Genomic DNA, 22,707 nt, shown 5'->3' with positions numbered 1-22,707 from the left:
TCAGAGAGTAGAGGTTTCCTTCAAATATGCTGTGACGTTAGTAGACAAGGCCAGAATACTCATCTTCATTTGAGTGGCATTTGAAGATTCTGCCCCTCGAAGACACTCTCACTGAAGTCTGAAGTCTCTCTGTTTTGTGGACTTTGAAGTGGTATTGTCCTCTGTCTGTAGGAGCATGATGTGGGGACGCTGTAATGGAATCTGTTTTGCTGCGCTGGCTAGCTCTCCAGTGCGCCCCATCTGTAATTACAACACAGACACCCACCCACGGGGGGTAGCTGATGCCCCCGCCAACATTTATGTAAACTCAGCCCTCTTGACAGCCGAGCAGTCTGGGTGTGACAGACAGCAAACCACAAAAATCATCTCTATGAATAATACCAGTCTTGGGTTTCAGATGTATGATACTGTACATGGCTCTGTATGGAGCCTTCTAAAATGCAACCTCCCTGCCTTGAAGTTATCACTAATCTGTAAGGACCCAATTCTAACTAGAGATCCACACATGTAATTTAGGCCCTGTAGCAAGGATCTCAAGAACAGGTAAATGTTCTCAGTCAAAGATGTTCTTAGTTTTAGTTATTTGAAGAAGACCTAAAACAGGTACCTTTAACTTCCCATGTTTCTTTCCTACTGTCTGCGCACAGCATGGATGAATATTTCATCAATGGCTGGAGGCTTGCCCTTGTACACACTGAATGAAGGAACCTAACAGAGCCAAAAACATAGCGGGAGTGGACACAAACTACCATCGAATGAGATCCAAATTTGTATTTGAAATGCCCTCTGCATTCATGGATCAGCCTCAGACCTTTCCCCCTCCTTCCCCTGTGCCGTGTGCCCTTCAGGCCGGGCTGCATGTGACAGACACTGTTGGTAGTGGTGACGCTCCTCCACCCAGTTTCACACCTTGGCTGTCCCCGCCGAGAGTGCCTGGGAAACCACAGGCCACCACCCTGGCGCCAGCCCGCAGCGCACAGCGGCCCAATCAATACCCTTGCATTTCCTGTCCATTTGCTGCAGGTCACGGGATTGGACCTCATTAATAATTACTGCTTGCGGAGCTTCAAGTGTGCTTCTCGTGGCAGGGCCAAGGAAAGCTTTGACATTTTTCCCCACCTAGATTTTATTTTGCTATTGCACAGGGACATAGCAGCAAACACAATAAAATAACTCAGATGACTGGATGGGAACTGTTTTAATAGCAAACAGTTAAATGGTGTTTTGAAAAGGGCAATCTGTAGTTTCATTTCTGGTAAACGTCTATAGGACTTAGTTCTGCTTACTGATTGGCTTAAATAGAACAAAGATTGTTTTTGTGTGTTTGAGCATCAATTGATTGTGCAATTTGTCCTTAGGCCACAGGGTAATGGGGGGGTGGTCAGAACTTTGTGACAGTGCTAGCGATGTTCTCCAAAGCTGAGCGTGCCTCAGAGGAAGGGAAACACTGGATGGACTCCAGAGCTTTGTTGCCGTGGTAACGACACAGGTCCATTGTCGAAGTGACACCTTCCTCCAACTTGATCGTGGACCGCAGCTGTTGCAGGAAGAGACCATAGGACAACAGCATTTTTTTATGTAAGCAAATGTTGAAATGAGCAGCGGTCATAACAAAACTGTACATTGGTCATTAGAACCCCTCATCTCAGACACACTGAGTAATCTTAGGTGTCTATCCCCCCTGCTGCTCTAGCTCTGTCAGGGCATATTTTTTGCTCAGGGCGTTCTACCTAATGAATTCTGAGACCGAAAAACCCCTGTGGGCCTTCGCTTAAAGAAACAGCAGGCAAGGAGCGTTGCTCCACTGCGCTAATGTGTGTGCACACTTGTCAGTTTCAAAACAGGGACACAGCACACTCCAAGGGTCTTCTCCACACTCCATTACTTCCCAGAAAGGCCCTGTCTGCCACTTTCTTTCCTATGTCAAACAACAGGTGGCAGATATTTCCAAAATATGGTCTGACAGACCATCTTCATGGTTTCAGACTGCATTACATTAAGACTAAGAGGAGCAGTGCACAGGGTACACCTAGTGTTTGACACAATATACATTTCAGAGTAAAAGCCCAGGCAAGCAGAACAAATGTATTCTATTCTAAGTACTAATCTATATGGAAATGGAAGTTAGAGTAACTACAATAACTGGGGTGTAGTTAAGGAGGATACATTCTCCCCATATCCCCCCTCCTGTCCTTATGAAGGAGATTCTGACAATGTCGCTGTCTCCTCCACAAATAGTCCTAGGTACCTAATCCTCCACGATCTGGTTTCAGACGTGACCAGAGATTTCCCCCCAGCACCACCTCTGTTTCTTCCTGCTCCCCGTCTGTCCCCTCCTTTCCCTCCAACTGACTTTGGGAAGGAAATTTCTAACTTACAGTTGGTTATAGAGCGGATGTCAACCGTTTCTAAGCATCTTAGTCTTGCAACCCACCTTGCTACCATACCACAATAATAAACATCAACTGTATGTATGTATGTACATCCACCCTGCTTACCTTTGTATAGTCAATAGTTCCAATAGTTTTTGCCTGTTCACGGAGCGAGAAAAAGGGAAAGACATTTAAGTATACAACATGCTCTTTCCATGACAGACTGACCAGGTGAAAGCTATGATCCCTTAATGATGTCACTTGTGACATACACTTCAACAGTGAAGATGAAGGGGAGGAGACAGGTTAAATAAGGATTTTTAAGCCTTGAGACATGGATTGTGTATGTGTACAATTCAGAGGGTGAATGGGCAAAACAAAATACTTGAGGGCCTTTGAACGGGGTATGTTAGTAGGTGTCAAGAACTGCAACGCTGCTGGGTTTTTCACGCTCAACAGTTTCCCTTATGTTTCAATAATGGTCCTCCACCCAAAGGACATCCAGCCAACTTGACAACTGTGAGAAGCATTGGAGACTATGGGCCAGCATCCCTGTGGAACGCTTTTGACACCTTGTAGAGACCACGCCCTGACGAATTGAGGCTGTTCTGAGGGCAAAAGAGGTGCAATTCAATATTAGGAAGGTGTTCATAACGTTTTGTACACTCGGTGTAGATCTTTACCTTGTGGCTATATATATATATACACACCAATTAAACTGTCAGGGGAAAAGTAATGGCACGGGATAAGTGGTTCAGTACCTGTTGCAGCTGATGACGCCATCTCTCCTTCCCCACAATCTGCCGGTGGAAAACCACAGGAGCAGAGTTCAAACTGAATGTTACTGGGCCTGCTGAACTGTTCTTCACAAATGGCTGCAGGTCAGAGTTCAACTAAAGAGTGGGAAATGACAGCATTGGTCAGTCATGACAGCCTAATCATGATCCTTACATGTTACATCTCACCAACTACAGCGTTTCCCAAACTTGGTCCTGGGGACCCCAAGGGGTGGATGTTGTGTTACCCAGCTGATTAAAATAATCAACGCTTGATGAGGAGTTGACTATTTGAATCAGCTGTACTATTATGTCCTTTTCACTCACATTTTCACATTTCAGCATGATTCCTTTTCAGCAAAGCCAATCTTTCAGGTTTTCTGCAGTGTGATGTATTGGGGTTGTGCCACATAGCATCATGGGGCTTTATGTGTTGAGACTGAGCATATTCTAGATAAATGATTGAATTGATTCCCGTCTCATTATTATGAAACTCACGAGAAATAACAAAACATTGGCAACGAGTCACCCTATGGGAACTATTCTGTCTGGAAGAAGTCGGTTTTAACAAGTTTAAGGCTAATGTTAGGACAGTGTATTGCTAGTAGAGGCAAGTGCATAGTCGAGCTAGCTAAGAGAGAGAGAGTTTGCATTGTCATGGACGGCAGAAAAGGATTTGAGACGGATGTCGAAGCGAGGAAACAAAGTGATTAAAAAGGGAGGAATGGACATGCGAGGAAGAACTGGGGAAATTAAGGATGAAACGTCAGTGAAGTGGATGAAGATCACGTGACTGAGGAAAATATTAAAGTAATTGACAATCAGGAGCCAATTGAGAAATGAAAAATTGCTTGAATTTTTGGAAACATTGGACAGTTTAATGAACGTGTGGAGCTCATATACAGAACGGTTTGAATATTTAGTTCTTGCAAATGACATTGAGGACAAAATTGTGCCTACATTTTTTTGTTTAAAGACATTTAATTGACTATGCGGTCTATTACAGCCACACAGGCCAGATAATAAGACATATGGGGATATTGTGGAAATACTGAAAGGACACTTCACCAAAACCACTAGTTATTGCTGAAAAGTTTAGGTTCCACAGAAGAAATCAGGAAGAGGGAGAATCAGTGATAATGTTTGCTGCTTCGTTAAAGAAGCGATCAGAGTACTGAGTTTAATGATGTTCTAAATGACACCATTAGAGACATAGTATGTGGGCTATGGCGTGAAGCTACACAAAAGAGACTATTGACTGCATGTAATCTGACACTGGCAAAGGACATTGAAGTCCGTGTGTCCATGGAACTAGCTGCTAAAGAGGCTCAGTAGTTGAGTTCATCAGGAAAAGTGCAGGGAGTTGCAACTGAAAATCAGAGAGGTCTTTAATGGAGAGTTGTGTAGCATGAAATACATTACATTGAAGCTTAGCATTAAGCTAGACAGCACACCAATGTTTCTGAAAGCACGACTCGTACCTTATGCTATAAGACCAAAAGTCAAGGCTGACTTGGACACTGTAGCCGGTCAGCGTGAGTGAATGAGCAACACCCATCGTACCAGTCCTTAAAAAAAGGTGGAGGAATTAGGATATGTGGAGACTAACTTTACTGTTAACCCCGTGTTGTCCACTAAGCAGAATCCGCTACCACACATACACAACCTTTTCACAGGATTATCTGGGGTCAAAAGTTCAGCAAGATCGACCTCTGCCAGGCCTACTTGCAGATGCACATGGATGAAAAGTCAATGGAGCTTCTGACCATCGTGACACACAAGAGGCTCTTCAAGTACTCTCATCTACCATTTGGAATCCCAAGTGCGCCAGCGCTGTTCTAGAGGGCGAATGACAAGATCTTGCCAGGAGTACAATGCTACCTGGATGGCACCTCGTTACCGGGAAAGACGAAGAAGACCTCCTGATCTTGGATACGACCTTACAGAGATTGAAGTACTACGGACTAGGAGTTCGTAAGGACATACACTACATTACAGACGAGTTCGTAAGAACATATACTACATAACCAAAAGCATGTGGACACCTGCTCGTCGACCATCTCATTCCAAAATCATGGGCATTAATATGGAGTTGGTCCCCAAAAATAGCCTCTACTCTTCTGGAAAGGTTTTTCCACTAGAGGTTGGAACATTGCTGCGGGGACTTGCTTCCATTCAGCCACACGAGCATTAGTGAAGTCGGGCACTGATGTTGAGCGATTAGGCCTGGCTCGCAGTCTGCGGTCCAATTCAACCCAAAGGTGTTTGATGGGGTTGAGGTCAGAGCTCTGTGCAGGCCAGTCATGTTCTTCCACACCAATCTTGACAAACCATTTCTGTATGGACTTTGTGCACTGCTGAAACAGGAAAGGACCTTCCCCAACTGTTGATACAAAGTTGGATTCCCACAATCGTTTAGAATGTAATTGTATGCTGTTGCATTAAGATTTCCCTTCATTGGAACAGGGTGCCTAGCCCGAACCATGAAAAACAGCCCCAGACCATTATTCCTCCACCACCAAACTTTGCATTGGGGCAGGTAGCATTCTCCTGGCATCTGCCAACCCCAGATTTGTCCGTCAGACTGCCAGATGAAGCGTGATTCACCACTACAGAGAACGTGTTTCCACTGCTCCACAATCCAGCCGACGCTTGGCATTGCGCATGGTGATCTTAGTGTCACAAACATTTCTCGTGTTGACGTTGCTTCCATATGCAGTTTGGAACTCAGTAGTGTGTGTTGCAACCGAAGACCTACGATTCTTACACGCTACACGATTTAGCACTCGGCGTTCCCGTTCTGTGAGCTTGTGTGGCCTAACAGGTCAGAAATTTGACGAACTGACTTGTTGGAAAGGTGGCATCCTATGACAGTGCCATGTTGAAAGTCTGAGCTTTTCAGTAAGGCCATTCTCCTGCCAATGTTTGACTATGGAGATTGCATAGCTGTGTGCTCGATTTTATACACCTGTCAGCAACAGGTGTGGCTGAAATAGCCGGATTCACGAATTTGAAGGCGTGTCCACCTAGTTTTGGATATACAGTGCATTCAGAAACTATTCAGACCCCTTGACTTTTCAGCCTCATTCTAAAATGTATTATATATTTTTTGTCCTCATCAAGCTACACAACCCATAATGACAAAGTAAAAACAGTTTATTTAGACTTTATAAAAAAATATTACATAAGTCTTCAGACTCTTTACTCAGTACTTTGAAGCCCCATTAGCAGTAATTACAGCCTCGAGTCTACTTGGGTATGGCACACCTGTATTTGGGGAGTTTCTGGGTCGCAATTGTAAATGAAAACTTGTTCTCAACTTGCGTACCTGGTTAAATAAAGGTGACTTTAAAAAAAAAGATTGATGGGAGAGGGGGTGCATTCTTCCAATCACCGGTTGAATACCTTGGACACGTCATCAAAGCAGTGGGCCTTCACAGGGCTCCGTCCAAGGTCAAGACTATCTTGGACCCCAGCTCCTCAGAACGTAAGCCAACTATGTTCTTTCCTGGGGTTACTGAATTACTAAGGACGATTTATTCCGAGCTTAGCAATGAAGCTGAAGCTGCTGCATTAGTTGTTTTATCAAGACAAAAGATGTAAATGGACAGAACAATCCGAGGAAGCATTCGTGAAAACCAAGGAAACACTTCTGAAATCTGATGCACTTCGACCTGTCATTGCCCATCCGACCAGCTTGTGATGCTAGTACCTATAGTGCGGGTGCAGTCGTGTCCCATATCATGCCTTCAGGTGAAGTCTATCGCTTTCGCGTCAAGGACATTAAACAAAGCCAAAACGAACTATGCACAGATAGAATGAGAATCCCTAGGCATTTGTTTTTGGAGGGCGTAAATTTCACTAGTAGCTGTACCTTCACCCTTTTTACAGATCATCGTCCGCTGACGAGCATCTTTGGACTGCATACTGGGATTCAGTCACTTGCTGCAAAGGACATCAAAATCCGCAAGTTAAATCCATCTGCATTGCAGTTCTTCCAGGTTACCACTACCTGTGGTCAAGCCAGAGTCCCGCCAAGTGGACTTCTACTCCAGACAAGTGGAAAATTTACCAGCTACACTCAGGTAATTGCACAAAGCTACCTCTGATGGACTGGATGGAGGAGAAAGCGTGTTCCTCATGTCAGAAGGTTCGCAAACATACCTCAAATTGCACCTCTTCATCTGTGGGATTGGCCAGAGGAGGCGTGGCAACGCATCTTCGCAGGTCCATTTGAAGACCATGTTTCTTGTGGTTGTGGATGCTCATAGCAAGTAGCCAGATGTTGCCATCATGAGGTCTACTACTGCTGGGTCAATTGTGCACCGCCCTATGGGACTCCCAATCACGGCCCTTTGTGTGACAGCCTGGGATCGAACCCGGGTCTGTAGTGATGCCTTTAGCACTGCCTCAGACCGCTGCGCCACTCAGGAGGCCCCTTCTGTCTCATCATTATTTAATTGTTATAAAGACGAAACATAACATGCAGTACTTGCCTTGTGGCCCAGTGATAGATGCTTGCCGTATTTGTAGGCCAGTCCTTGGGCATCTTTGTCATGTTTGGCGAGCTCCATCGCTGCCTGACAGCTTTTCGCCAGCAAGGCACCATGGGACAAGAACCTCTGCTCCTCCCACGTAACCATGTTGATGTCATCAGTCAGGCTCTTGTCCTGAAAATAGCAGTTTACATCAAACGTTATGTATTCAGTTCTGTCTGTTCCCATTGTGTGGAAGTACATTTTTATCCTAGTAGTAGCCTTTTGCAGGAATATATGATGACGCTCTTATTCATGACAAAATAAACAAGTAGCTTAATAGAATAAGATGCAATCATTTGCTGTTAGTGAGAAGAGCAAAAACATTTATTTTATCTTCGCATTCTAAAATAATTAGAATAAGGCTGTAACAAAATGTGGGAAAAGTCAAAGGGTCTGAATACACTGTAAGAAGGGCCTTCATCAGGGAGGTGACCAAGAACCCAATGGACACTCATACAGAGCTCCTCTGTGGAGATGGGAGAACCTTACACAAGGACAACCATCTCTGTAGCACTCCACCAATCAAGCCTTCATGGTAGAGTGCCCAGACGGAAGCCACTCCTCAGTAAAAGATATGACAGTCCCACTTGGAGTTTGTCAAGTCACCTAAAGGACTCTGACCATGAAAAACAAGATTCTCTGGATGCCAAGCGTCACGTCTGGAGGAAATCTGGCACCATCCCTACGGTGAAGCATGGTGGTGGCAGCATCATGCTGTGGGGATATTTTTCAGCGGCAGGGACTGGGAGACTGCTCTTTCCCTCGATCCTGACTAAAGTACATAGAGATCTTTGATGAAAATCTGCTCCAGACCGCTCAGGACCTCAGACTGGTTTGAATGTTCACCTTCCAACAGGACAACAACTCTAAGCACACAGCCAAGACAACGCAGGAGTGGCTTCGGAACAAGTCTCTGAATGTCCTTGAGTGGCCCAGCCAGAGCCTGGACTTCAACCCAATCTAAAATCTCTGGAGAGACCTGAAAATAGCTGTGCAGTGACGCTCCCCATCTAACTTGAGAGGATCTGCAGAGAAGAATGGGAGAAACTCCCCGAATACAGGTGTGCCAAGCTTGTAGCATCATACCCAAGAAGACACAAGGATGTAATCGCTGCTAAAGGTGCTTCAACAAAGTACTAAGTAAAGGATCTGACTACTTACGTACATTTGTATTTTTGTTTCTAATAAATTTGCCAACATTTCTAAAAACCTGTTTTTGCTTTGTCATTATGGGGTATTGTGTGTAGATTGAGGGGGGAAACGATTTAATACATTTTAGGATAAGGCTATAACAAAAAAAGTGGAAAAAGTCAAGGGGTCTGAATACTTTCTAGAAAATAATAAAAAATTAAGAAACCGTTGAATGAGTAGGTGTCAACTTTTGATTGGTACTGTATATGTGTGTGTATAATGTACTGTATGTATATATATATACATTAACAGTAACATGTCTGGAAAATACATCAAATATGCAAACATGAGTGATGGGAATGGTCATAAGATTTTTACACCAAAATCATCACAAATCAAGAGATTGCAAAAACAACAGGTGGCATAAATAGCCTACATTGTCACCAGTTTTTGAGGAAACGTTAAATTATAATATACAATAGGCACAATGAGAGATGTGCATAGTAATATGTTGTATGGCTTTTTCGGGAATATGAACTCATCATAGCCAGAAAAGGTAAGGAATTTATTCTGCAAAGTTTGGACACCTACTCATTCAAGGGTTTTTCTTTATTTTTACTATTTTCTACATTGTACAGTAAGTGAAGACATCGAAGCTATGAAATAACACATATTAACCATAAGTGTTAAACAAATCAAAATATTTTCTATTTGAGATTCTTCAAAGTAGCCACCCTTTGACTTGATGACAGCTTTGCAGTCTTGGTATTCTCTCAACCAGCTTCACCTGGAATGCTTTTACAACAGTCTTGAAGGAGTTCCCACATATACTGAGCACTTGTTGGCTGCTTTTCCTTCACTCTGCGGTCCAACTCATCCCAAACCATCTCAATTGGGTTGAGGTCGGGTGATTGTGGAGGCCAGGTCATCTGATGCAGCACTCCATCACTCTCCTTGGTCAAATAGCACGTACACAGCCTTGAGGTGTGTTTCGGGTCATTGTCCTGTTGAAAAACAAATGATAGTCCCACTAAGCGCAAACGAGATGGGATGGCGTATCGCTGCAGAATGCTGTGGTAGCCATGCTGGTTAAGTGTGCCTTGAATTCTAAATAAATCACTGACAATGTCACCAGCAAAGCACCCTCACGCCACCAGCTCCATTCTTCATGGTAAGAACCACACATGCGGAGATAATCCGTTCACCTACTCTGCGTCTCACAAAGACACTGCAGATTTTTGGGATGGTCTGATTAACACTGCTGTAGCTCGGCCACCTTCCACCGCAGATGCGGAAGGCCGACATAAACGGATGCGATGGATTGAGACGCAGCCCATGCAAAAAAAAATATTTTTAGATTAAATTGACATTTGTTTTATTATGTTACTTAGATTGACGCACAGGTGCATCAAGGCTCTTAAGGATTTTAAACTGCGCTTCGGATCGTATCAAATAGAGCAAAATATTTGAAATAGCTTATCTATTTACTACTGTGAAGTGTGTCCAATTAAATGAAAGATGGGACGAATGGTAGCCTATCCTAACTTGTTCTAGGCCTATAGGCTATTTTGCCAATAGAAAACCATCACAGAAAAGGTGAGATATTTATTCTGCAATGTTCATGGAAATTAAATAAATAATAGGAAATAGATGCCTATTTCTAAAAAGGATTAAATAAGTGCCTTTCCAAATCATGTCCGATCAATTGAATTTACCACAGGTGGACTCCAATCATGTTGTAGAAACATCAAGGATGATCAACGGAAACAGGATGGACTGGAGCTCAATTTCGAGTCTCATATCAAAAGGGTCTGAATACTTATGTAAATAATGCATTTCAGTTTTTATTTGCAAAAATAACTACAAACCTGTTTTCGCTTTGTTATTGTGTGTAGATTTTTTGGGGGAATATGGCTGTAACGTAACAAAATGTGGAAACGGTCAAGGGGTCTAAATACTTTCCGAATGCACTGTATACAGCAAATAAGGGCTTTGTCACCATAAAAGGTGAATGATGGGTGTTTTTAAGGTGGAATTATAATGCTAGTTCACGTGTGCACACTTTCACAACAGGTCTGATTAATAAAGTGAAACGTGTGTATGTATGGCCTGCGCCAAGTTAATAAATCTCATTTTTTGTGAGCACACATTAGCGTTACATTTACACAGCTTTTCTTAAATATTGTGGAGTCCCAGGAAAAGCTATACTAGCCTACAAAAGCTTGTTGGACACTTATTTTAACTTATTTTCTTTAACCTACTAATAGCTTATTGGACGATAGACGCATGATTGCTATTGCTTGCTGAATGTAAAATAGCCTACAGCATTAAGAATGGGCGGGAAGTTGAAGAGGAGAAGCCCATATTTTCCTATATGCCAATCTTAACACTGGGCTACATCCTGACAAAATACATAATGAGTGGCCTGCTAATGTACCTTTCTGGCAGCCTGGTCTCACAGGCTGGACGTAACATAGTAAAGCTCAATAAGAGACACTCAAATTAGTATGATGTTTATGATTATATAAGACATACTTAAAGGAAAGGTTCACCCACTTTGAATGTTTTGTGCAACTCTCATTTCATGTGCATCTGACTTATTGGCGTTCAAGCAGGCATAAATCTGGCCAGTATGACGTAGCACTGTGATAAAGTCTCTCTCACTACACTGGAAGTTAATAGGAATGCAACTTCTAGATCATGAAAACATTTACCATACATGTCAGACTTCAATACTGTCCGATGTCATAACTCAGGAGGATGTCTTCTCTCGAATGAGCCATTGATCATATTTCTGCGATATTCCTACCTTGAGAAATATGTAATTTAATGGAGGGTCTAGCATGTTTCCTATTTGTCTGCCTCTTTAGTCCACGGTGCGTTGCCAGAGATATGAAGGAAAGTATAAAGCCACACACGGCAGACTGTCGACCAATCACGTTCACATTGTCATGCTACGTCACGTGTTTGCTAATCATCACGCAATCCCTTCTCAAAGTCGGTGTATATGTCGAAGAAACGTGCCTATGTTCCTCGAAAGTACGTAATGTTATGATTCCAAAGCTATTCGATATTACAGAGAGCAAGTCAAAAGGTTTGTAATGTTGTACTTCTTGTTGACGAAATTCAAGCTAATGTTGGGTTTTTGAGCTAGTGACCAATAGACTCCCATTCGCTCCTTGTCCCAGAATGCACTGTGTGGCCCATTGATGTAGCATGGACAACGTTTCCCTATCTCCTCAAAAGTATATCTGCTGTTGCGTATGTTAAGACTCCACTCTGTGAGGCACATCGATCTGCAGGTTGAACATGGTGAGATTGTAGACTCCTAAATTGACAGTGCAGTTTGTTTAGGTGAGTTTATAGCAAACTAGCTACACTGTCCCTGGTAGTGGTATGGAAATGGTCTTACCTCCAAACTGTTGGGCATCTCATGGTAGATTCCCTGCACCAAGTCACCAATGGCACTTGAGATCAACTCCACAACCTGTCAAATGCAAAATAAAAAAGCTTTGGTTAACCACCTTGAAAGCACTTTATGTAGTATTGAAATTGCTCTAAAGAGAGATGGGATAGGGCAGGGTTCCCCAACAGGATTGTATTTGGACCCCAAGTTTTCTGAGCAACAACAGCAAAAAAAAATCTCATTCAAGGGTTTTTCTTACTTTTTCTTATTTTCTACATTGTAGAATAATAGTGAAGACAAACTATTAAATAACACATATGGAATCATGTAGAAAACAAGTGTTAAACAATTTGTATTTATTTTATATTTGAGATTCTTCAAAGTAGCCACCCTTTGCCTTGATGACAGCTTTGCACACTCTTGGCATTCTCTCAACCAGTTTCATGAGGTAGCCACCTGGAATGCATTTCAATTAACAGGTGTGCCTTAAGTTAATTTGTGGAATTTCTTTCCTTCTTAATGCATTTGAGCCAATCAGCTGTGTTGTGACAAGGTAGGGGTGGTATACAGAAGATGGTCATTTACCAAATAGGGCTAAGTCCATATTATGGCAAGAACAGCTCAACTAAGCAAAGAGAAATGACAATCATTACTTTGACTGACCTTCATGTCTTAATGCGAAACATTTCAAAAACGTTGAATGCTTCTTCAAGTGCAGTCGCAAAAACCATCAAGCTCTATGATGAAACTGGCCTTCAAATTTAATTTCACATACGTGTTTAGCAGATATGAAATACTTGTGTTTTTAGCTCTAACAGTGCAGTAATATCTAACAATTTCACAACAATACACACAAATTTAAAGTACATGAGGACCGCAACAGGAAAGGAAGACCCAGAGTTCATTAGCGTTACCAGCCTCAGAAATGGAAGCCCAAATAAATGCTTCAGTGTTCAAGTAACATTCACATCTCAACATCAACTGTGTGAATCAGGCCTTCGTGGTCGAATTGCTGCAAAGAAACCACTACTAAAGGTCACCAATAAGAAGAAGAGACTTGCTTGGGCCAAGAAACATGAGCAATGGACATTAGACTGGTGGAAATCTGTCCTTAGGTCTGATGAAACCAAATGTTTTATTTTTGGTTCCAACCGCCGTGTCTTTGTGAGACGCAGAGTAGGTGAACGGATGATCTCCGCATGTGTGGTTCCCACCATGAAGCATGGAGTAGGAGGTGTGATGGTGTTTTGCTGGTGACACTGTCAGTGGTTTATTTAGAGTTCAAGGCACACTTAACCAGTGTGGCTACCACAGCATTCTGCAGCGATACGCCATCCCATCTGGTTTTGGCTTAGTGGGACAATAATTTGTTTTTCAACAGGACAAATTAACCAACACACCTCCAGGCTGTGTAAGGGCTATTTGACCAAGAAGGAGTAATGGAGTGCTGCATCAAATGACCTGGCCTCCACAACCACCCGACCTCAACACAATTGAGATGGTATGGACCTCAGAGTGAAGGAAATGCAGCCAACAAGTGCTCAGCATATGTGGGAACTCATTCAAGACTGTTGGAAAAGCATTCCCGGTGAAGCTGGTTGAGAGAATGCATTTTGATTCGTTTAAGACTTTTTTCGTTATTCCATAGTTTTGATGTCTTCACTATTATTCTGCAATGTAGAAAATAATAAAAATTAAAAACCCTTGAATGAGCAGGCGTGTCCAAATGTTTGACTGGTACTGTATATGTATTTTTTTACATTTTTATTGTTGGACATAAAAGACTAAAATCACTTGGAGCCGGTGTTTTAATGTTGGAAATCTGTTCCCCAAAGTATTCCCACGCATAAAGAGATGTGTGCTCGTATACAAATGTAAGCAAGGTTTGAAATGATTGTTTTAGTCATTGGGTAACACTTTACTTGACACCCAGCATCATAATATTGTCGTGACATATTGCATTATTTTACGGCTGGTTATGACACCTTCATAAGAGTGTCAAAATCTACCACACAACGAAAAATATTCCATTACACCATAGCCTACATGTTAACAGTACGTTTATGTCGCACAACATTTCATGAAATTGACCATATTAAATTGTAATTGCGCACAAGGGAAAAAACACATTTGAATAAATGTGGGTTTTGACACTTATGCAGGTGTCATAACCAGCCATAAAATAATGCAATATGTCACATAAGATGTAAATATATGGGTCATGACAGTGTTATGACGCTGGGTGTCAAGTAAAGTGTTACCCAAATATTAAATCTGTTTGGGCTTCTTGCAGAAAATGTGCAGTCTACAAATTATTTGTAATTATGTTCCGGTGCCCTGACCATCATCAAGAAAAAAATTGTCCCAGGGCTGAATTTAGTTGTTGATCCTTAGTATAGAGGATTCCCATCCTCTAGACTAAGGGGGTGGCTGTAAACATAAGGGTTGAGACTTAGTGGGTGTCTGGGCTGTGAATTGACCAGCTCTAACTCCTCACATTATCAGACCAGTGTGGACTGGCTGCTGTTTTCTTTAAGTACACCCAGACTGAGCTTTTTCCATTTTTATTTTATTTATAGCGACCTCCAGTTTAAACTGAATTATTATGAGGCTTTATCAGGTGTCAAGTCTGAGGAGCTGAAAGGCAGATGGCAAGGCAGAAATCAGGAAATGTCATGGGGGCTGTGAGGATGGATGAGGCTCTTGAGCAGTGGTCTGACATCTGTTGCTGTGGATCTTTGGCATTAAGAACCTAACTCGGTATTGATACCTTCTTCTTGTTTTAGATATAACTTCACTCTGTTCAACAGTGTGTTGCTGGGTGGTATCGTACATTCATCATGATCAAGATGTTCTTCACTAGAACCCTCCCCTCGCCTTCGAGGAATTCTACTAGGTCCAGGTGTGCGGGCATGTAGTGGAATAAATGGTCCAAAATTAAAAGATTCTTCTTACTTAATTTTTTATTTTCTTATTTAGGATTCAACTTGCCCCAGGTAAAATTGTGACCTTTGGGATGCCAGGTCAAAGATCTTTGGGAGGCTGAACAGCTTTGTCTCATTAAGCTCCACTAAACTTTTGTGTTATCTGTCTGCAGTTGCAATATCCCTCTTGCAGGGGGCATCCATGACTACATTTTAAATAGCACCCTTGCTCACACGTGATACTAATCCTCCAAAGTAAAAATCAATCAGACACCTTAATTTATGATTGTTCAAACCAGTGACTGAGTTTAGATCTCAAACCATGATTTTTACAAAGGTTAGCTTTATCATCTTTCACAACCAATTTCAGAAAGGACTGTGTATGGGCAAACATTTACAGGTCTACGTAGATGATAAGAAGAAGAGAATTCATACGTTGTACTCCCTCAATACATTCAAGTCGTTTTTTCATAATTTAAAAGTGGTTGCACTGTCTGTCTCTAGTCTTAGTAGTGACCTCTGGGTAACCAGCCTCACAAAAGGCCCCAAAGGACAATGCACCTAAAGTGCTACCAGATGTGCTATCTTTGTTAGGCTGGGTATGAGGAACATTTTTGGGGAAAGTATCAGATAAGCCCCCGCCTCCCCCTTACTCTATTCCCAAATCCAGGCGGATCGTGTTTTGCCGACAGGTCTGTGAGGGAGAGAAACCGGAGCTGGGCTCTGAGATCAATTTACCATTTATACAAGTACCAGCCTAGGATTCCTCTCAAAGCCGGGACACATAATCCAGATGAATTGCTCTCCTAAAAAAATATATTTTGCCAAACCACAGTGCTAATGCTACGACTGCTACTACAGTCATGTCTGTCTTGGTCAAACACAAAACAAAAAAATACAATTTAACATCATTACACCTCAAGCAATTGGTGAGTTTAAAACATTTTATTCTCCTTTAAGGATTGAATAGGGTTCTCTATTTGTCATTGTCCTTTGGTTTAATAGGCAGTGTCATGAACATAGTTTAGACACAAGTGTGAGTACTAATTGTTTTGATATGTTCCGGGTAGCCTCTGAGAATAACATCGACGAATACACGGATATGGTGACTGAGTTTCAGGAAATGTATAGGAGATGATGTACCCACTGTGACTATTAAAACCAACCCAAACCAGAAACCCTGGATAGATGGCAGCATTCATGCAAAACTGAACCACCGCATTTAACCATGGCAAGGTGACTGGGAATATAACCGAATACAAACAAACAGCGTAGTTATTCCCTCCGTAAGTCAAACATTTTTTAAAGAGCCAAATGTCCGTACAGACACAGTGGAGTCACAATCAAACGGCTCAGACACGAGACGCATGTGACAGGGTCTACAGACAATCACGGACTACAAAGGGAAAACCAGCCACGTCGCAGACACCGACGTCTTGCTTCCGGACAAGCTAAACACCTTCTTTGCCCGCTTTGAGGATAACACAGTGCCACTGACATGGCCCGCTACCAAGGGTATTGCTGTGGGCTTTCCTTCTCCATGGACAACGTGAGTAAGACATTTAAGCGTGTTAACCCTCGCAAGGCTGCCGGTCCAGACGGCATCCCTAGCCTCAGAGCATGCACAGACCAGCTGGCTGGAGTGTTTACGGACATATTCAATCTCTCCCCTATCCCAGTCTGCTGTCCACACTTGCTTCAAGATGTCCACCATTGTTCTTGTACCCAAGAAAGCAAAGGTAACTGAACCACTTCGCTGATCCTCAACACAGGGGCCCTAAAAGGGTGCGTGCTCAGCCCCCTCCTGTACTCCATGTTCACCCACGCCGCCAACTCAACTCAAGTTTGCAGACGACAACAGTAGTAGGCCTGATTACCAACAATGACGAGACAGCCTACAGGGAGGTGGTCAGGGCCCTGGGAGAGTGGTGCCAGGAAAATAACCTCTCACTCAACAAAACGAGCTGATGGTGGAATTTAGGAAACAGCAGAGGGAGAACGCCCCTAACCACATCGACCAGATCACAGTGGAGAAGGTGGAAAGCTTCAAGTTCCTTGGCGTACACATCACTGACGATCTGAAATCGTCCAACCACACATACAGTATGGTGAAGAAGGTGCAACAGAGCCTTTACAACCTCAGGAGGCTGAAGAAATTTGGCTTGGGCCCTAAAACGTTTACAGATGCACAATTGAGAGCATCCTGTCGGGCTGTATCACTGCCTGGTATGGCAACTTCAAATGCAGGGCTCTCCAGAGGGTGGTGCGGTCTGCCCAACGCATCACTGGGGCAAACTACCTTCCCTCCATGACATCTACAGCACCCCATGTCAGAGGAAGGCCAAAAAGATTATCAAGGAGATCAACCACACGAGCCACGGCCTGTTCACCCCGCTATCATCCAGAAGGCGAGGTCAGTAAAGGTGCATCAAAGCTGGTACCGAGAGACTGAAAAACAGTTTCTATCTCAAGGCCATCAGACTGTTAAGTAGCCATTACTAGCTGGCTTCCACCAGGTTACGCAACCCTGCACCTTAGAGGCTGCTGCCCCATTTACATAGACATGGAATCACTGGTTACTATAATAATGAAACACTAGTCACTTTACTAATGTTGACATACTGCTTTACTCATCTCATATGTATATACATCTATGCCACTCCGACATTGCTCGATCTAATATTTATATATTTCATAATTCCGTTCTTTTACTTTTAGATTTGTGTGTATTGTTGTGAATTGTTAGATACTACTGCACTGTTAGAGCTAGGAACACAAGCATTTCGCTACACCTGCAATAACATCTGCAAAATGTGTATGTGACCAATAAAATTTGATTTCAACATTTCACCTAGGCTATGCTTTCCCATGCTTGTGAAACTTTTACCTCCTGTACTCCCTGTTAACCCATGAGTGCGTGGCCACTCACGTCTTCAACTCAATTATGAAGTTTGCTGAAGACAACCGTGGTAGGCCTAATTACCAACCACGATGACACATCCTACAGGGAGGAGGTGAGGGCCCTGGGGGAGTGGTTTAAGAAGAAGAAGCTGATCGTGGACTTCAGGAGACAGCAGAGGAAGCACCCCCCCTCATCCACAGGGCGAAAAGCTTCAAGTTCCTCGGTGTGCACATCACTGACAACCTGAAATGATTCATCCACACAGACAGTGTGGTGAAGAAGGCACAACAGCGCATCTTCAACCTTTTGAAGGCTGTAGAAAATTGGCTTGGTCTCTAAGACAAACACATTTCTACAGATGCACCAATGAGGGAATCCTGTCGGCCTGTATCACCGCCTGGTATGGCAACTGCACTGTCCACAATCGTAGGGCTCTCCAAAGGTTGGAGCAGTCAGCCCAACGCATCACAGGGGGCACACTGCATGCCCTTCAGGACATCTACAGCACCCGGTATCACAGGAAGACCAACAAGATCATCAAGGACCTCAGCCACCCGGCCTGTTCACCCTGCTAGCATCTAGACAGCGGAGACGTTACAGGTGCATCAAAGCTGGGACAGAGAGAAACAGCTTCTATCTCCAGGCTATTAGACTGTTAAATAGTCACCACAAGCCGGCCTCTGCCCAGTACCCTGCCCTGAACTTAGTAACTGTTACTAGCCAGCTACCACCCGGTACTCTACCCTGCTGCACATAGTCATTGAACACTGGTCACTTTAATAATGTTTACATACTGTTTTACCCACAACATACAGTGCCTTCGGAAATTATTCAGACCCCTTGTCTTTTTCTACATTTTTTTACGTTAAAGCCTTATTCTAAAATTAATTAAATACATTTCCCCCTCATCAACCTACACACTAACCCATTTTGACAAAGCAAAAACAGGTTTTTAGAGAAAAAAAATGTAAACCGAAATCACATTTACTTAAGTATTCAGACCCTTTACTCAGTACTTTGTTGAAGCACCTTTGTCAGCGATTACAGCCTCGAGTCTTCTTGGGTATGATGCTACAAGCTTGGCACGCCTGTATTTGGGGGAGTTTCTCCCATTCTTCTCTGCAGATCCTCTCAAGCTCTGTCTGGATGGATGTGGAGCGTTGCTGCACAGCTATTTTCAGGTTTCTCCGATCGGGTTCAAGTCCGGGCCCTGGCTGGGCCACTCAAGGTCATTCAAGACATGTCCCGAAGCCACACCTACGTTGTCTTGGTGTGTGCTTAGGGTTCTGGTCCTGTTGGAAGGTGAACCTTCACCTCAGTCTGAGGGCAGACAGAGCTCTGGATGAGGTTTTCATCAAGGATCTCTCTGTACTTTGCTCCATTCATCTTTGTTACGATCCTGACCAGTCTCCCAGTCCCTGCCATTGAAAATCATCCCCACAGCATGATGCTGCCACCACCATGATTCACCGTAGGGATGGTGCCAGGTTTCCACCAGACATGACACTTGGCATTCAGGCCAAGGGGTTCAATATTGGTTTCAAAAGTCCAGAGATTCTTGTTTCTCATGGTCTGAGAGTCCTTTAGGTGCCTTTTTGGCAAACTCCAACCGGGCTGTCATGTGCATTTTACTGGAGAGTGGCTTCCGTTTGGACATTACCATGAAGGCCTGTTTGGTGGAGTGATACAGAGATAGTTCCCTGACCAAGGCCCTTCTCCCCCGATTGCTCAGTTTGGCCAGCTCTAGGAAGAGTCTTGGTGGTTCCAAACTTTTTCCATTTAAGAATGATGGTGGCCTCTGTGTTCTTGGAGACACAGATCTGGTACCCTTCTCCAGCTCTGTGCCTCGACACAATCCTGTCTCGGAGCTCTACGGTCACCTCCCTGACCAAGGCCCTTCTCCACCGACTGCTCAGTTTGGCCGAGCGGCCAGCTCTAGGAATGGAGGAGGTCACTGTGTTCTTGGGGAACTTCAGTGCTGCAGAAATGTTTTGGTACCCTTCCCCAGATCTGTACTGACACAATTATTTACAGACAGATTTTTTCATTTATAATTCACTGTATCACAATTCCAGTGGGTCAGAAGTTTACATACACTAAGTTAACTGTGCCTTTAAACAGCTTGGAAAATTCCAGAAAATTGTCATGGCTTTAGAAGCTTCTGATAGGCTATTTGACATAATTTGAGTCAATTGGAGGTGTACATGTGGATGTATTTCAAGACCTACCTTCAAACTCAGTGCCTCTTTGCATGACATCATGGGAAAATCAAAAAGAAAACCCCTCCGGAAAAAAATTGTAGACCTCCACAAGTCTGGTTCATCCTTGGGAACAATTTCCAAATGCCTGAAGGTACCATGTTCATCTGTACAAACAATAGTACGCAAGTATAAACATAACCTGAAAGGCCGCTGAGCAAGGAAGAAGCCACTGCTTCAAACCCACCATAAAAAAATCCAGACTACGGTTTGCAACTGCACATGGGGACAAAGATCCTACTTTTTGGAGAAATGTCCTCTGGTCTGATGAAACAAAAATACAACTGTTTGGCTATAATGACCATCGTTATGTTTGGAGGAAAAAGGGGGATGCTTGCAAGCCGAAGAACACCATCCCAACCGTGAAGCACAGGGGTGGCAGCATCATGTTGTGGGGGTGCTTTGCTGCAGGAAGGACTAGTGCACTTCACAAAAAAGATGGCATCATGAGGATGGAAAATTATGTGGATATATTGAAGCAACATCTCAAGACATCAGTCAAGGAGTTAAAGCTTGGTCGCAAATGGGTCTTCCAAATGGACAATGACCCCAAGCATACTTCCAAAGTTGTGGCAAAATGGCTTAAGGACAACAAAGTCAAGGTTTTGGAGTGGCCATCACAAAGCTCTGACCTAAATCCTATAGAAAATTTGTGGGCAGAACTGAAAAGGTGTGTGCGAGCAAGAAGGCCTAAAAACCTGACTCAGTTACACCAGATCGATCAGGAGGAATTGGCCAAAATTCACCCAACTTATTGTGGGAAGCTTGTAGAAGGCTACCCGAAACGTTTGACCTAAGTTAAACAATTGAATGGCAATGCTTCCAAATACTAATTGGGTGTATGTAAACTTCTGACCCACTGGGAATGTGATCTAAGAAAAAAAAGCTGAAATAAATAATTCTCTCTACTATTATTCTGGCATTTCACATTCTTTAATTTAGGTATATTGTTAGGTATACTGCACTTTGAGCTATAAACATAAGCATTTTGATGCACCTGTGTTAACATCTGCTAAATATGTGTATGCGACCAATAACATTTGATTTGATTTCATTTGAGGGGAAGAGTGTTTACTTGGTAAGAATGAGTACTAGGCCATACGAGTAAGCAACCTGTTCTACTTACTGTGTATATAGGGGTGCATTATTCCCACCCAAACATATTTTTGACATGCATGTCTGTCCAGCAGGGGGAGCTCTAGAATGTGATGAAATTGTGAAAAATAAGATATTAACACTGCAAAACACATGACAGTGTAATAAGGTGAAGGTGTAATAATGCCTATGTTTACTGTCACTGACAACCTCTGAAAGCTGCCAGATGTTTTTGCTGTATGTATTTGAGGGGGGAAAAAGTACTTCTACTATCCCTTTGATCATGATCACCATGACCTGAGGTGGCATTTTAAATGCCCGTTTTTCTATCTGAGCATGAACCATCTGAGCTGATGCAGGGAGGAGAATTTAAGATTGCAAAGCAGAGAGAAAATAGGTTATTTAGATTATTTTGTGCAGCCACATTCTGACAGTTGAGTTTGGTCACAGATTATGTCAGCAATGGGTTGCCAGCGTACACACTGGAAGTGATCTGTGACACCCATGCCTGCACCCAGACACGGACACATGCACGCACAGACACACATAATCTGCAGAAGTGCTTGGTAAGAATAAGTAGAAGGCCGTAAGAGAACGCAACCTCTTCTACATACTGTGTATATGCGGGTGCATTATTCCCACCCAAACATATTTTTATTTATCTATGTGTGTGAGTATCTGTTTGCCTGCCAGAGGTCTAAGTGAGAGAATAGATTTGTTGATTCAATCAATCCACAACAGCCAGCAAAAATTGAGTGGTGTTTAAACTCCTCCGCATAGACGGTTTGTGTTCTCATCAATATCGTTTGCCATACTGCAACAACCTCAACATTGTCAAGTATCATTTCATCTCACTGAAAAACTATTGAGACCTCAGACATATAAATGCTGAATTCAGATTGCATTTTGGAAGACTCATTTGAAGGCTGAATAAAAAGCTCCAGGGCAAGAAATCTTTCCATCTCCAACAGAATTTGTTATATGATGACTATTTCATACCTTAGTATTGTTTAGCTGGGCCAGTCCGGTGCAGGCGTTAGCGAGCAAAAAGTCCCCACTGAGAACAGCCATCTTGTTTCCAAACTGCATGTCCTTCAGGGGTCCGTCTGAGGTGGTCCACTCCTTGAGGTTGACAATCCCACGGTGCACCAGGAAAGCCGTGTGGATGAGCTCTGTGATTTCAGCCAGGTTCCGCTGGCTGCAGAGGAGAAAAACACACTTTATGACCAATAAAACATCCAATTTAACACATACAGTGAGCTCCAAAGGTCATGGACAGTGACACATTTTGTTGTTTTGACTCTG

General features: G+C 43.1%; 1 protein-coding gene across 4 annotated transcripts in view; it reads right to left on the bottom strand.

Annotated features, from left to right (window-relative positions):
- Nucleotides 1-1,179: 1,179 nt before the first annotated feature.
- Nucleotides 1,180-22,707, bottom strand: part of LOC129811821 (all trans-polyprenyl-diphosphate synthase PDSS2-like) — a 47,055-nt gene continuing 25,527 nt past the window's right edge. For 2 of the 4 annotated variants that reach the window (XM_055863465.1, XM_055863462.1), the window contains exons 3-8: nt 22,402-22,600; nt 12,230-12,304; nt 7,645-7,818; nt 3,134-3,265; nt 2,499-2,531; nt 1,180-1,537 (exon numbers count right to left, since the gene is read on the bottom strand). In XM_055863465.1, the coding sequence (XP_055719440.1) occupies nt 1,382-1,537; nt 2,499-2,531; nt 3,134-3,265; nt 7,645-7,818; nt 12,230-12,304; nt 22,402-22,600 (769 nt within the window). In that variant the 3' untranslated portion in view covers nt 1,180-1,381. The other 2 variants (XM_055863464.1, XM_055863463.1) reach the window with 2 other exon arrangements.

Source organism: Salvelinus fontinalis, chromosome 15 (assembly GCF_029448725.1).
Source record: "Salvelinus fontinalis isolate EN_2023a chromosome 15, ASM2944872v1, whole genome shotgun sequence".
Lineage (NCBI taxonomy): Eukaryota > Metazoa > Chordata > Actinopteri > Salmoniformes > Salmonidae > Salvelinus > Salvelinus fontinalis.
The sequence above is the reverse complement of the archived record's forward strand: the minus strand, read 5'-3'. Positions and strand labels throughout refer to the sequence as shown.